The sequence below is a fragment of the Gobius niger genome, assembly GCF_951799975.1.
Source record: "Gobius niger genome assembly, chromosome: 10".
NCBI classification, from domain to species: Eukaryota; Metazoa; Chordata; class Actinopteri; order Gobiiformes; family Gobiidae; genus Gobius; species Gobius niger.
Window position 1 is genome coordinate 14,593,344 of NC_136861.1, and position 15,676 is coordinate 14,609,019.

The window sequence follows — 15,676 nt, forward strand, 5'->3', positions numbered from 1 at the left end:
CCTAAAATGTTACAGATTTTGAATGAGCGCCCAAAGAAGTGAGGAACAAGAAAAAAACCCACTCTTCCTCATCTGCTCGTGGACGCGCTTTTGGAGCCCAGGGAGCGGCGGGAGCGCGCTTTCCGTGTCTGGTTTTGCGCGAGGACTGACAGCCAGCTGTGCGGCTACCACAACAACCTCCTGGATTTGCTACATATACGAGTAGGTTAGTGTCGGTCCTCCGCCGGTCACAAGCGTGTAGCGTAGGCGGGCTTCAAAGCGAGGAGTCGGTGGAAGAAGCGGACACCCTTCTCACGCCAGTATCACCATTTCTCCCCCCCTCTCCGGTGCTAACAGGCTACAACAGCGCTCCTCAACATGAATCCGAAGTGTAGCAGATGTGATCGAGTGGTTTACCCCGTGGAAAAACTAAACTGTCTGGACAAGGTAAGCGCACGAGTGGGGTGCTTTTCACGCCCTCACTTCCAAAGTAAACCCCCCTGTTGCACGTTAACCGTTTGCGTAAAGAGCCGTTTGCTAAACCCACGCTCACAAAAAAAAAAAAAAAAAAAATCACACCCAAGTGCCATTTTTTGTGAATGAATTGGAACACCCGACAGGACAGGTATATCGCTAGCAACGGAAGCTAACGGCTAGCAACGTCTGCAAGGAAAGCGCTCCCCCTCCCCAAAAAAACGGAGAGTGAAGCGTCCGGTGTGAGAGTTTAATGGATTCTGTGGATAATTCGATATAATTTGTGCGTGAATCAATCTGCAGTATTGCTTTAGGGTGTGGTAAAAGGCCAACCAGTGCGCGCTTCCTCCCGAACAGACAGACGTGCTGCTGCTGCTGCTGCTTCTTCTTCTTCGTGTGGGCCTTGAAATGCTCAAGGAGGAAACAGATTCATAGGTCCCGGGCTAGCCCCTGTTTGAAACTTTTAGTCTTTACAAAACAATACGTGTCCAATTGCGAGTTCATAATCTCAAATGTTAGTGTTTTGAGGGGGTGCCGTGGCATAGCAAGTGCAATGTGTGTGTCGGGTGGTGTTCCTGTTCGTGCGTAAAAAAAAAAAAGAAAGGCTTTAGCGTGGACTGGTCTGATCGTGTCCGCGTCCAGTGTGGTAGTGCGCTCGCTAATCCAAGTCAAGGATGATTAAAGCAGCCTTCTCGATTAGTTTGCAATCAAAAGAGGCTTTCTAATCTCAGGCAAGGTGGTAATCTAATCAGTTGTAGCCGAAGAGACGCGACTCACGCTTGTAATCCACACACAAAAGCAACCGTGATGTGATTGGGGGATAATTCGCCCGACTCTCTGGGTTAGAAAGCATATTTTAGATGACATTGTGGTGATTTCTATCTTGAAGGCAAGTTGAATATTTGTCTAATTGACGTCTGGATGCTCTGGAAATCAATCCCTGTCTGGAGTTTATCAGACAGAGGAGGATGGTGGAGAAAGGGGCGCACGAAGCACATTATCTGAAGTAGCATCAGCACTAAGGGATGCTTATTGCGCTGTTACATTGATATCATCGTGACTAATGCTTTCCCCAAAGTGCCTTAAATGGAGGTTAGAGAGGAGGCCTTTTCCAGCTAAAGATAAGGTGCTGTGCAAAATGCATAGGTTTCCATGTACAAAGCATAAAATATTAACAGAGACCTATCTCTGCCCCGTTGTCGATCTTGCAGTGGTGAAAATACAGTAGCAAGTTGAACGGACCCATTTGTTTTGAAGAGTTGGTCCCATTTTACTGCTGCCACCTAAACATTGGTATGGTATGAATGAAGTTAGTTTTGTAGCAAATTAAGATAAAGCATCTCTCGACAAGTATTACTGGTACTAGTACTGGTACACTGTCCCTTTTAAAGGAACACCGTTTTTCCATAATGAGATATGTTCTTTCCTGTGTTTAGACGAGTTGATACGTACCTGTCTGGTCTTTGCCCGAGGAAGAGCTTGGTCGCTTCTAACTTCAACCACGTTTGGAGCTATAGGAATACATTGGGCGAGGCCAAATGCTAACAACTGTGATATGTTCTTTCCTGAGTTTAGACGAGTTGATACATACCTGTCTGGTCTCGGTGCGTGCCCGTGGAAGAGCGTGGTCACTTCTTACTTCACCCCGTTTGGAGCTATACGTTTGTTAAGTGTGACGTCACGACTTCCGCTTTCGGGTACTAGCAGACCGGCAAATATGCGGAAAAAAAAACACTTTAAAAACTCTTAAAAACAATATTTCTGAAGCTCAACGGAGAGTTACTGAACCTACTTATTTCTCAGACTCATTAGCCGCACCTACTGCTAAAACAGTAATATTTGCTGAAGTCACTACTTCCGGGGTTAGCGTAGCTGCTGCGCCGTTAGCATTTATCTCCGCTAACCCGGATGTACAGATTTTGTTAAATATTACTTTTATAGCAGTAGGTACAGCATTTTTGGCTACTGGGCCTGATAAATAAGCATGTTCAGGAACTCTGTTGAGTTTCAGAAATATTGATTATGGTATGTAAGAGTTTTTTTGTAGTTTCTCGCACGTCTCGGGACCCGGAAGTAGAGCTGTGACGTCACATCTCAGTATGTAAAAACGGTGGCCTGTTCCTTTAAATGATCAGTTTATCAACATTTTTTAAGCATTCCTCCCTTTTATTTATTTACCAAACTGAGGCACTTGTTTGTATGGTAAACCTAAATTGCCCGTGCAGGTTGAATGCACAGGAATCCACCCTGGAGCTGAGGCACATTCCTACAGCCAGACACTCCCATAAAACGTGCTCTGTCAAAGGCCTCGCCGCTCTTGGGACCTCTGGCTGTCCGGGGACGCGTCTGCCCTCCACGTTTGCCGTCCCGCTGCATCTAAATACATACACAGCCCTGCGAAACAGCCTCCTTTACTCCCCTGTGTGGCCCTTTCTGTTTGTACGGAGACGTGCTGATGCAGAAATGTGTGCTAAAGCTAAAGAATGTGGGCTGTAGTTCAAAGTTTATCAGCGCATGCTCAACAAAGGGGTAGACCAGAGTCGAGAGTAGCTACTTGTTGCTAGGGCTGCACTGTTTATCACAATTTGAATGGTTTGTGAATAACGAATAGCAAAGCCTGCAGTTCGGTGCTGTTTGCAAACAATAAAATATCCTGTCTCCCTGGGGTCTTATTACGTGTAAACTGCCAAATCTCTGTAAACATGTTGTGAAATGCTTTGGTGGAGCAGGTTTTGTCTACTCTCAAAAGCTACTTGTCTAAAATGTGTACTATATGAACTGATTCTTGTTTTTTGCATAAATGGCAAATTGAATCGCAATATCAAAACTTGTTAGAGAAAATCCCAATTACAGTATTTTTTAGGAATATAAATCGCTCCGGAATATAAGTCGCACCCCAAGCCAAGCTATAGATACAGACGGCATCTCGTCATAGAATGGGGCGTGGCCTCATCGAGGGGAAAATAGAATCTTTTGGGAAACACAGTTTTTCACTCTTTTTAGCCACTATATACTTATTCATCACATACAAATCAAGTCAAGTCTAAATCAGGTCCATATGGACAATTATTCACAGCAGATTGTTCAGTAGAAGCAAAAAAGGGCAGTCGTAGCAAGCGCTAGCTAGCATTAGCACGATACTAACATGTAGCATCATGTTAGCATTCTCTGTTATTTATGTATTAATGGGCTGTTGAACCACTTTGCTCCTCCCCATGTCTTTGTATCTATATTTAGTAGAAAGCTATATGCAGAATTCTGCATTTGTTAAAGTAGTTTTTGAATAATTAGAGAAAGTTTATTGTTTTCCCCTTTAGCTGTTTTCAAACATGACCATATATGAACGTTTCCAGAGATGCCGTCTGCATCTATGAAAAAAGTGCGATTTATAGTCCGGAAAATACGGTAGATATCTGTCCCAATTTTGCAGCCGTAGCTTCCATGGCAGATTAATTTCTCCACAGTGAGATTTTATAAAGCTTATTCAGATTTTTACAACAATTCAACTTTTTACCTTTTCTGTGCTTTTTTTGTTTTGTTTGGCAACTCTCTCTCCCTTGGCTATCCAGTATCCACTCACAGAGTGCTTTCACCTGAGTTTGGGGTTAACTCGTGGTTCCTGGAGTGAACTGTAGTGACTTGTCGTCAGCATGTGGGTTAGTCTCCCGGGGCAGGGCTGAGCCGAGGGGAACAGAGCCCGTCATGTTTGAGACAGGAAGTGCATTTCTGCCGCAGCTTTTGTTGGTCTAACTGCTGCTCTCCTTCCTATACTCGCAACATGCCTCCACATATCTTTTTATGTAGAGTTGGTATTTGCCTACATTTGTATAAGGGCTCTTTTATGAACTTTAACTTATGCAAACTTCCAGTGCACGCTTCTCTCTATGTTCATGGGTGTGTGCTGGCGGGAAAATGAAATCCAATAATAGAATACTAAACATTTTTGGCAGCCAGGAAGATGCACAGAAGGGTTTGGCTTATAGTTTCAGTCTCACTCCGTAATGTGTTTAATTTTTTACAATTGTTACTAAGTGATGAACAAGTACCATTGCAAACATTTTCACATGTTATAGCCACCTGATACTAAAATATAAAACCCCATGGAAACAGGATATTTTGTTTGTAAAAGTCTGCTGTCTGTGCAATACGGATTTGCAAGTAATGAAATATTAATTGAATTGTTATCAGTTTGATTGTGGATATAATTGATAGATGGTGGCAGCAACAGCACCGGGTTTGGAGAGGAGTCCTTTCAGACTTTGAAGGAATAAAATGGAGCGAGACTGGAGTGAAGAGATTCTTGTCTGTTCATAAACCGAAATGGTAAATGCCATATTGCCAACCCCTACTTTCCAATACGCTTATCGCACCCTTTCAAATTGCAATTGTCTTCTTGTCCAAATTGCAATTGAAGGTTAAACTAAAGTGCAGTTTGACTGAATGTCCAGACCTGTGTTTTGGTGCCTGGTTAAAAGCATCTGTTATGAAAAGTGAACAAACCACTGCTCACTGTCGGAGCTGTGTTGCTTAAACCTAAACTAAATCAGGAGCTTCAGTGTGTTTTGATAACTATAGTATTAGCTAATATCTGGACATACCTTAACTTCTGCTACATTGTCAAGCGCTCTCTCTGTTTATTAAATAGTACAATGCAGATTAAGTGTTCTCCTGTGAAGAGCTGTTTGATTTTCCAATGCCGCTGTTAATGTCGTAATCTAGTGGATTGTGGATAAGTCACACTCCTGCACTCAACAAAGACGCCCTTTAGAAGAAAATACAATTTAATGAAAAGCTGAACTGAAGCCAATTCCCTTGACGTTAAGTGCAGCCGTTTACAGCGTCCGAACAAAACAATAAACTCCCATGTTTCTGCTCGTAATGAGTCTGTTTAAAGTGTATAATTGCGCTTTGGGCACCTCAGTATTGATATTCCATGTTGTATAACTAGAATAATGTCTTTATATGGAAAAAAAGATACTTGACTAAAGACCGCTCTCTGAGAATATTTTCTTTTATGGGGAGTGCCATGCACTCAAAGACTTACCCACGAAAAGAGTGAAATTCAGAGCACTGTTTTATCTAATGGCATGCTAATAAATTGATGGTGCCGTGATAGTGCAGAACTGCTCAGAGCTGCTCAGAACTGGTCTGGCGATGGTGGACTTTACAAATGTGGAAGAAACATTTGCAACTATAATTCAGACATATCGATATTGATATAATATCTTTCAGCCCCAGTGCTTCTACAGTACAGTAGAAGAGGTACTTACAGAAGTACTAAGTGAAGTGATATAAGATTGTTTTTGACGAGAGAACAAAGTTAACATGGTTAAAAACACAAAAACTGATTTATGTTAGGAATTTGTTTGTGTGTTTGTGTTTCAGTCCAATAATATAAGAATATAGTATATGTTACATCAGTGTGTCTCAGATACCCTTTGGGTCCTTTCTTTTCTACTCAAAGTACCCCTAAACTTAAAAAAAAAAAATATAAATATACATTTATTTATTTATTCATATATATATAAATAAAACAATCTCTGATTTATTGTTAGTTAGTGTGTACTGTGTTAAAAGATAAAGCAAAAACACTCCAATTCAGACCAAATGATCATTTAAAATGAACTGCTGTCCAGTTTGGACTTTTTTGGGGATCTGAAGTATTTCCAAGTATCCCCTGCTAAGTGCTGCTAAACACTGTGTTCCATCATCCTGCCACAAGCATGTCCAGGTGGATGAACCTTGTATTTGACCCTGTAGTTTGGAAAAACTTCATGCCCTTGAGTTTCCCTTATCGCAGCAAACTGTCAGCCTCTTATTGATTCATACAAATTCAGCCAAATTACCAGCGTGGAGCTGCACGTTCTCCCTGCATCTGTGTGTTTCTCCAAGGTGCTGCAGTTTCCCCTCTCAACCCAAAATATGCACAGATTGCCCCAGCAGCATTGTAAGACGGGGCTAATGCAAAGGACTTCCTGTATTTCTCTACATGGGGGAACATGGGTAAAATGTAAACTTCTCTTGTAATAAAAGTGCAATAAAAGTAAAAGTTTTCTATTTGCATTTTAGTCTCATGTATAGGTTTGAGAGAGGAAGTGTGACCAAGGCGTATACCCGCTTTGGGCACCAAGTAGCAGTGATGAGAGAATAAATCAACTGTAGTCGCATGCGCAGACTGATCATTCCTGTCAGTTTTGGTTTTAAGGTTCGAGACGACTTCCTTGTCATAGCGGCTTATTTCTGAAATCTGATTCATCTGATCCAGAGGTGGAGGACGGTCTGTGCTGAGTCACTGAGGTCACTGTCACACATGACTTCTCACTTCACTTCTCCATCACACATTTGATTCCCAGGGCATTAGGGACCAGTGCAGCTCATATCTGTCTACATAACACATACCCCATTAAATTTACTGCAGTCGGGACTTTACTGCAGTGATCCATGTTTTATAAAGGTCACCGTACTGTAGTGCCAAGAGCGTTTATGTAGAAGATATGCAACTGTAATAAACAAAACTTACATTTTGCTGTTTGCCATCCTCTTTTTGTGCTTTATTTGTCTAAACAAATGTGCCGACTGAACCCCTGTGGCATTAGAAAGCATACAGTAAAAAGTCAGTGTGCCAAAATGAAGGCCTTAAATGACTTTTAAATACACAAAATTAGATTCTTATACGCATTATTTCAAAATAACAACATTGCTCGACTAATTTGGCTGCATATGTTCACTAGAAATACAAAATTTATGATCCTACACACATTCAGGTGCAGTTTTGGCTGAAATTGTACACAATTATTAACTCAAAAGTTTTCTATTGCTTCCCCTTTGTCTTTGAATTTCGGAAGTTCACCTCATTCATTCATTTGACGGACAGAATGTTTGCTGAAGTTTAGAAAAGGAATATGTACAGTGAATATAGAAAAAAAAGCCTTAGTTGGGCTTTAAAATTAGAGGCCGACCGATATGGGTTTTCTAAGGCCAGTGCCGATATTCTTAACTGAGGTTTTCCAAATGTCTGGTCTATAGTCCTGTAAAAACAAATACTTGGCCGATTCAGCACTGGCCAATTTTGTTGCCTTAATGGGGCTATACAGAGTTTAAGAATGTTTTCCTCCCCCTACATGTTCCAGCCATGTCCTAATGTGTAGAATGAGCCCAGGCACCACAGCTGCCTCTAAAATCCTGCACTGTCACTCAAAAAGGTATTACTTCGGGTCAGAAGTGCCGTCATGCACAAGTTTAATATAGAGACTGCAGTTACGCGTGTGACCTGAGGTGGCAGTAGTGAGTATAAAATGACCAACTTGCATCTAGTCTCTTGAAGTGATCCAATCATAGTTTCTGTCCCAGCTCTGATTAGTTGTCGTTAGCATTAGCATATTGTTACTAGCAGCGGCATTTTGCATGGCGATTAACAATGCAATAGTGGAGGTTAAAACTAACTTAGCGATTGAGTTCTCCAGATTCTGCACTTCAAAATGAGCAGCATGTCCAGAGATTGACAGAGGTTTAGTGAAACTTGTGTTTAACAAACTTGAAGCTAATTGCCGGCCAATATATTGGTCAGACTCTAATTAAAATGGCCTCAAAAAGCATTAAACTGGATAACAATATTAATGCGATGTTTCACTAAACCATCCAATACAGTTTGGTCCACTGACTAGCGTCTCATTTTATGCTACATGCTAACATACTCCACATTTAGCATAATCTAGGCTAGCATGTCTTTCGAAATCGAGGTCAGGATACCAGAAGACGCCCTTGGCTGCCATTTAATTGTGTCAGGTAAGGCAATAATTAACCAGTTAGCTTCTCCTTCATTAGCAACAGCCAGATGTGGGCCGTTTCTTGGTTCTCGCCTTCATGCTGCAAAATTAGCCAGCTCAAATCTGTGCAATCTAACTTTCATTTTTCTTCAGTTTCATCTGGGCATCAGTCATGTCTCTAAAAATCCCCAAAATAGTGCTTTAGATAACGTTAATTGCTTCAGATTAACTAAATATGCTTTTGAAAGAGATCCCAAGGGTTGCGTTACTGCAAGCCTCGAATTTCTTCCAGCACTTACTGTATTGTGGCCACCGCGATAGGCCATTAAAATGCCTTTCAAGACTGCGCGAAAAGTAATTATTATTTCAAAGCATTACCGATCTAAAGCAACCCGATCTGTGAAGCCAGTGAGAAACTATTTATATGGCAGCGTCAGTAAATGAAGAAGTCCCTAGAATACAACATCATTTTTACCAAGTGTGAGCGAGTGCGCATGACTTCTAACCGACAGGCTGTGGTCGCATGAAGCCACAGCCTGACAAGGAAGACCAACTATAGCATCATGTGTCATTATCAGACCGATCTGAACAAGCCGAGCGGTGAAAAGGGGCGAGAAAGTCAATGGAAAGTTGACCTGAAGATAACAGCTGGAAGAGTTATTGTAGGGTGCGACAACAAATGAGTAATATCCAAGCTTCAACTTACTATCAAGTTGTTTTTTGGCAGGCTTTTGAGCTGTATACACACATTTATCTTGACTTCAGGGATGAAATAAGAGTGTTGTACGACCTTATTTCAGCTTCATATTATCAACTTTTTTGACGCTAAATGAGAATTGCATGACTTGAAGAACGTAATACCCATTTTACAAGAAACTAAAACAGTGGCAATACTAATCATGTGTCATGTTTGTTTTGCTCTGTCCATATTTGGTCTTTGGTTTGTTCTGCTTTCGTAAGATATCGTCATAGCGACATTAATCATTTCTCTTGAATTGTTTCCTCATCGTTCAGCCGAGCAACGGATAACTTTCCTGGGCATAAACCACGCCCGCTGTTGGCAAATATCGCGCTTTTAACCCCGTAACCCCAGCTCCCCTCGCTCGCCCCCTCTGTCTGAGCGCAGCGCTGTCATGTGTGGGACGTCCCATCGCTGCAGGGAATGGGACGGTCCAGCCTTCACTTCAATGAGGAGGAAGCTGAAAGGCTGACTGAGCATTTTACACACGAGGCTTGGAATCTCCATTGACACACATGCACAGCAGACCCACATACAGTACTACTACTACTACTACTACACCGGTTTTCTTTGGATATTGTGGCTGATGTGGTCATGGATTATCTAATTTAGTTCAGTTTTAGTCCTGATCTAGGCTTTTTAGTAAACAATTTGGTGAAATAAATCAACGTACTGTGTCATCACTATCAAATATCGCAATTTGCCTTTAGTACTCAAACCGCTTTGTCAAGGTAAAATGCCCAGTTATCGTTGACTCCTCTTCGTCCTGTTTCACGAAATCCTCAGTTGTAAGAGGAGCGTCGTGTCCTTGAGCCTCACAGACACAGCAGCCGCGTTTCTGGTTCTTTATTTCTATCGCTTCGACTCTGCTGCAGTGGCCTATTTTTCCAGCTGATGAGTAGATCCAGTCTCGGCCTCTCCGAAAAGAAAGGCTAGAGTCTCGTTCGTCTGCCTATACGCTATTGCTAACGGCCGTCTTTTGAGGATGCACCTAAAGGACTGAAGCTTTTTCTGACAAGATGCGTTTTAGATTTGTAGCCTGAGACTTTAATTTAATTTTAATAAGATGCAATTTATGTTTCCATCTTTCTTTAAAAGTGAGATGGGTTTAGCAGGTAGCTTTGTGACTGATTTTCTTCCGAACCTCCAAATCATGGCCCAAAGTAAAGCCCACTTTCTCCAAATCCCTGTGCTGTTCATCATATCTGTCCTAATATGGGGACCGGAGGTGTCCTCTAGGAAATTTTGACGTAATTGACTGCATTTTAGGGTGCTTTAGGAGGTGTTTGACCCCTAATTTATGTACTATTTCTCAAAGTCATCTTGTGGGCCAGCAGTTCTGTGATGTACGGACGGATTTTGCGACTGTCACGATATTTGGAAGTTTTCTGTATGTAGTAGGCTTCAAATCCTACAGAACCAAATCCACCTCATCTGTAGAGTAATGAATACGTTTTGTTGCTTCACTTGCACATAAAGGTGTATCCAGCATGAGTTAAATAGTTTTTAAAACCACTTCACAACATCTCCTTGTGTACCGCTACCTGCTGAATGCCTCACCTGTTTTCACTTGTTTATTGTGACCATTTGAGCAGCTCTAACAGGTTGAACAGGGCCTTTGTTTGTCCAATGGGGGTCGAATTCTCCTATAAAGGTCAATACTGAAGCAGGGTTTTCTCACAGGAATGTGGGTCAGCGGCTTGAGTTGGGTTCATTCGGTCTCCTAAGTACTGTATTAGTGGCAAGCTTAAGTCACGCTAAAGGCGCAAGTTCAATATTTACTCTTTGGAATGAACCGGACGCCCTCGGCTGATTATTATTCTCACCACACAAGTCGCAATATGTCGTAGTTTTAGCTCTTGTTGGCTGAAGCTGTGGATTTGTAGTGTGATATGACCTACAGGTGCTGTCCCTGAGGGGGAAATCGCTTGAATCGGTCAAGAAACTAAACCGCCTTAAGCCCGAAAAAGTCTCCACCGACATAGAGGTCATGCTCAGAGCTCACAGATACATTTCTTGGATGACCTATAGCTTTGATTACAGCACAGATTCGCAGTCGCATTATTTTGATAATGAATCTCACGACATTGCAGAAGCTTATCACCCAGTGTTGTATTAATTTATCACCTTGTGTTGATGATAAAGTTGGACCACTGTTGTGAAATTGTTGCCAACTATTGTAGTAATCTAATCGATAAATCGTAAACATGAACATCTAGTGTTTTTGATGGAAAACTACTTGTGTGTGGAGAGTTTTGTACATTATAAATTTCATAAACAATCTGTCTGTGCCTCAGGACAATTATCCAGTCAGAAAGAAGAATGAACTCTACTCGTATTGTTGCCAGATCCTTTAATTTTAAAGCAGTTTGGAAATAAACTTCTTCAATTCCAGCTCTTTCCCAAATAAAGTCCCAGTCAGTGCCAGAGCAGCCCCCAGTCATTAAAGCTTTAAACTCTGGAGGTTTCAAATGAGGAATTGCCTGTTCACAGATACCTGCGCTCATGTATTCTGCATTCAAAGTGCTAAGAACCTCCTACAAACCTTCACTTTGATTTTACTCCAACAACACGCCCTCAATTCTTCTTCTTCTTCAAATCTTCTTCAAACAGGAGGATGCAAAAGCAAAACGGTGTACATGCCCCATTAAATAGTCTCTGGTTATGTGTCAGTGTATTTGTGTCCATAGAAACCTTGCTGGAAAAAAGGTCCCAGTTGGTCGTTTGAATTCGCTATAATCCTGCATTATTGATTTATAATTGAAAAAGGGCAGGAACCTCTTGCATAACTCGCCTTTTGTCAGACACTATGTGATATTGTTGGACCATAGCCCCAAACATTCACGCGCCTCTGACTGTTACTGTGTCCCATCCTGGGTGGTCCTTCACATCCGGACACAGAGGTCAGATTTCTGCCATTGGAAAATACCCAGTGTGCTGCTGTGTGACCGGACAGGCTGTTATTACCACGAGCAAATGTAACATGTCACAACAAAAAGAACCACCTGAACATCTTGATGTAAATTACTCGAATGTTAAGTCCATGTATTAGCCTTAGTATTAGCTGGAGAAAGACATTGCAAGACTCATTTTGCCACAGAATCTTGTATCTGTATGAGAGCAGTTTTAGAGGCAGTAGTTATGTAATCAATTGGTGATACTTCTAGAAGCACATTAGCTGTATGTAAATGAGCAAATTCTGCAGTTATTCCTGCTGCATACAGTCAACATCTTTAACAAACAACAAATCATTTGGCGTCTTATTGTGCTAGACCTCCACAAACTATTAGTATTAGTTTTGCAGGTTATATCACAGTCTTCTGCCGGGTTGCCAGGTCTCAGTGAGGACTGTCACGATCATTACTATATCGACTTATCGTTCAATAAATAACAGATAAACAATATATTTTTGGGCTCGATATTTATCTTCGATACATTTATACGTTTCTTGCGTGGTGACGTCACAGCTCTACATCCGGGTCCCGAGATGTGCGAGAAACTACAAAAAAACACATAAAATATTTCTGAAACTTAACAGAGAGTTACTGAACATACTTATTTATCAGGCCCATTAGCCAAAAATGCTGTACCTATTATAAAAGTCATATTTACCAAAATCTGTACTTCCGGTTTAGCGGAGATAAATGCTAACGGCACAGCAGCTACGCTAACCCCGGAAGTAGTGACTTGAGTAAATATTACTTTTTTAGCAGTAGGTGTGGCATTTTTGGCTAATGAGTCTGAGAAATAGGTCCGTTGAGTTTCAGAAACATTGATTGTTGTTTTTAAGAAGTTTTAATGTTTTTTTCTTGCAAATTTGCCGGTCAGCTAGGACCCGGAAGTGGAAGTCGTGTCGTCACACTTAACAAACGTATTAGCATTTCCCCCTATTTTTGCTTTCTAAAACTTTGATTTCCAACCAAAGCAAAGTGAGTTACATTTTATTTCATCTTGTGGTATTTTAAGATATGATTGTGCACTTTTAAAACAAAGGTTTACTGTCATTTTTATGCCTGAGAGTTGACAGTGTCCAGTATCGTTAGAGTCAATAATATCGTTTATCGCGATTATATATCAAACAAGTAACAAATTTGTTTTCGTGACAGGTCTAGTCTCAGCAGCCAAACCTGCCCATGAGCATCTCAAAACCCGCAGAATATATCACGAGATCTGGTGGGGCGCAGTACCCCTGTCCCCCCTCCCCCCCTCCTTAGCCCCAGAACATAAGCTTAATAGGTCAAACTGCGTCACCCTGTATGCCTTTTGTTTTCCCTGATCTCACGCCTGAATTCAAGAATAGTGCTGCCATTCACCTTGTATTTATACAATCTGACGTAAATCTTGCTTGAACTGTAAATAACCCCCTTCAGGAAAACCGCAGACACCTTTTCACCCGAGGAAAGACTTAAAAAAAAACCGCCCTTCCTACGGACCTGGCAACACTGGTCTCCGGTCTGTCAAATGTAATGTTCCTGGACACATTTACAGGGAAATGGATCACAATTAGATCTGGGGGTAAATCTTTTTCAGTGGTTTTAACAGCTACTTTTATATAGTATCTTAAACAGGAGTTTGAACAGGAGCAATTTTGGCCATTTTAACACAAATAAAGTTCGTGAAGAGGTGGCATTATAATAAATATATGAATTCAAAGTTCTAATTTCATGACATGGTATTAACAAATCATTTATCACTGTCCTCTTTCTTGCTTTAGCCAAATATTTTTTGCAACTCGTCACTCAGAGATCTAGACCAATAAAACGGAGTGATAATGGTCATGAATTTCTCTCCAGCCCTCGCATCTTGAGAACAGATTAGGTCCACATCCTCCTCCATCTCTTCTCTGTTTTAGCATGTGGTGCAGAAATGCTCCACACTTGGCAAAGATGGCAGTATACACCCAGAGGCCAAGCTAACAGGAACACTCTCTCTTCCTCTCCTGAAATCTTTCGCGCTCCTCCCTGCTTTCCCCTTGACAATTACAGCGGGAGCAGCCAGATCATTGCTTCACTGCCTCCTCTTGTCCGCCCCTCCTCTGTGCTCTCTCCATCTCGCTTGCCTTCTCTGCTTTCATGCCTCTCGCCTTCTAATGCTAATGCTTTGCTCCAGCTCTAAACACTTTGAACTTTCAGGACGACGCCAGGGACAGACGGAGGCAGAAGTAGAAGGAAGTTGTGGACTGGAGATGAATTGGATGCTGAGGCTTGTGGCGTGGTAGCAGGAGAACTGAGCAGTGTCTGGACCATTCACCTTTGTCTAACATATGTACTGCAGATAATGTATGCAGCAACATGTGAAAAAGGCAATCCTGAGAATGAATTATAGAGGCTTGTAAAAGGCGCCTGAAGTTTCCAGACTGTTCTCTCTCTCAGTCACTATCTCTTCTGTTTCCCAATTGCTCACATTAATGAATTACCTATTCTGTAGCACAAAGCAGAGTTTCCACAGTATGGTACAGATGCAGACAGCAAGCAGTACTTGTGTTTTTTCAATACTCTATGGTAGGGCTGAGCAATATTGACGTAACCAGTTTTTCAGCAAATTGTGTCAAAACCAGACTTAGAAAAACACCACATCAGGACCAAGATGAGACTAAAATTGAGCTAAGTTAGTCAATTTTTAACTAAAACTCAGCTTTTACACATTTATAGGCTCAATGCAATGTTAGTTTTTGCAAAAAAAAATGTCGATCTCAGTGAGATGAAGACTTTAGTGATGTTGCCATATATTGTGGCTTCTTGCAATACAGATATTGCATAACCTAACATTGCGATATTTTTTGCGATATATATATATATATTGTGCAGCCCAACTCTATGGTGGCTTAAAAAAAAGTTTCTCTACAGAACAGAAAAGAAAATACTGGCCGATATTTTTGCAGCTGAGCTATTGTCACTTTTAGTTACTAGTTGTGAAATTATAATTACTAAGAAAATATTGTTTTTGTTGCCACACTGCTTTACCTGTTGACGAAACGGATGGGTTTTGTCATGATCGGAAGGTCAGGGGTTCGAATCCCGGTGACTGCAGGTGCACACTGCTGTTGTGTCCTTGGGCAAGACACTTCTCCCACCTTTCCTCCAGTGTCAGTGCAGTGCGTAGTACATTGGTGAATGAGTGAGAGAGTGAATGAGTGACTGGGTCCTTGCTCTATAGCGCTTTGAGTGCCTAAAAGCGGGCGGCACGGTAGCGCAGCGGTTAGTGCTCTCGCTTCACAGCTAGAAGGTCCGGGTTCGATTCCCACCAGGACGGGGCCTTTCTGTGTGCAGTTTGCATGTTCTCCCCGTGTCTGCGTAGGTTTTCTCCGGGTACTCCGGTTTCCCCTACCACTAAAAACATGCACAAAAGGTCAAGATGAATGATGTGTGTGAGTGAATGTATGGTGGTGGTCAGAGGGGCCATTGGTGCAGACGTGTGTAGTCGCGAAAGCGTTTTCCCCAGGGGAAACTGAAGCTACAAACGTAGTTTACTACCACCGAGAATGGAGTGAATGTTCAATTGTCTCATGTAAAGCGCTTTGTGACCATGTCTGTGAAAGGCGCTATATAAAATAAAGATCTTCTTCTAATGGAGGTGGAAAAGCATTACACAAGTTGGGACTATTTACCCTGGATGGACATGGTTGCTAACTTCGCATTGTTATTATCTTTAAAGGTGCATTATGCAACTTTTTATGTGACAAAAAAGTTGATTGTCTGTGTTTGACTTTGAAGTGACC

The 15,676-nt window shown here is 41.7% G+C and overlaps 1 protein-coding gene across 1 annotated transcript in view; it reads left to right on the top strand.

Moving 5' to 3' along the window:
• Positions 1 to 87: 87 nt before the first annotated feature.
• The window catches only part of lasp1 (LIM and SH3 protein 1), a 49,535-nt gene continuing 33,946 nt past the window's right edge, over positions 88 to 15,676 (top strand). Inside the window, exon 1 of the mRNA XM_079564801.1 lies at positions 88 to 426. Coding sequence (XP_079420927.1) covers positions 358 to 426 — 69 coding nt within the window. The 5' untranslated portion in view covers positions 88 to 357. The remainder of the gene's footprint in view (positions 427 to 15,676) is intronic.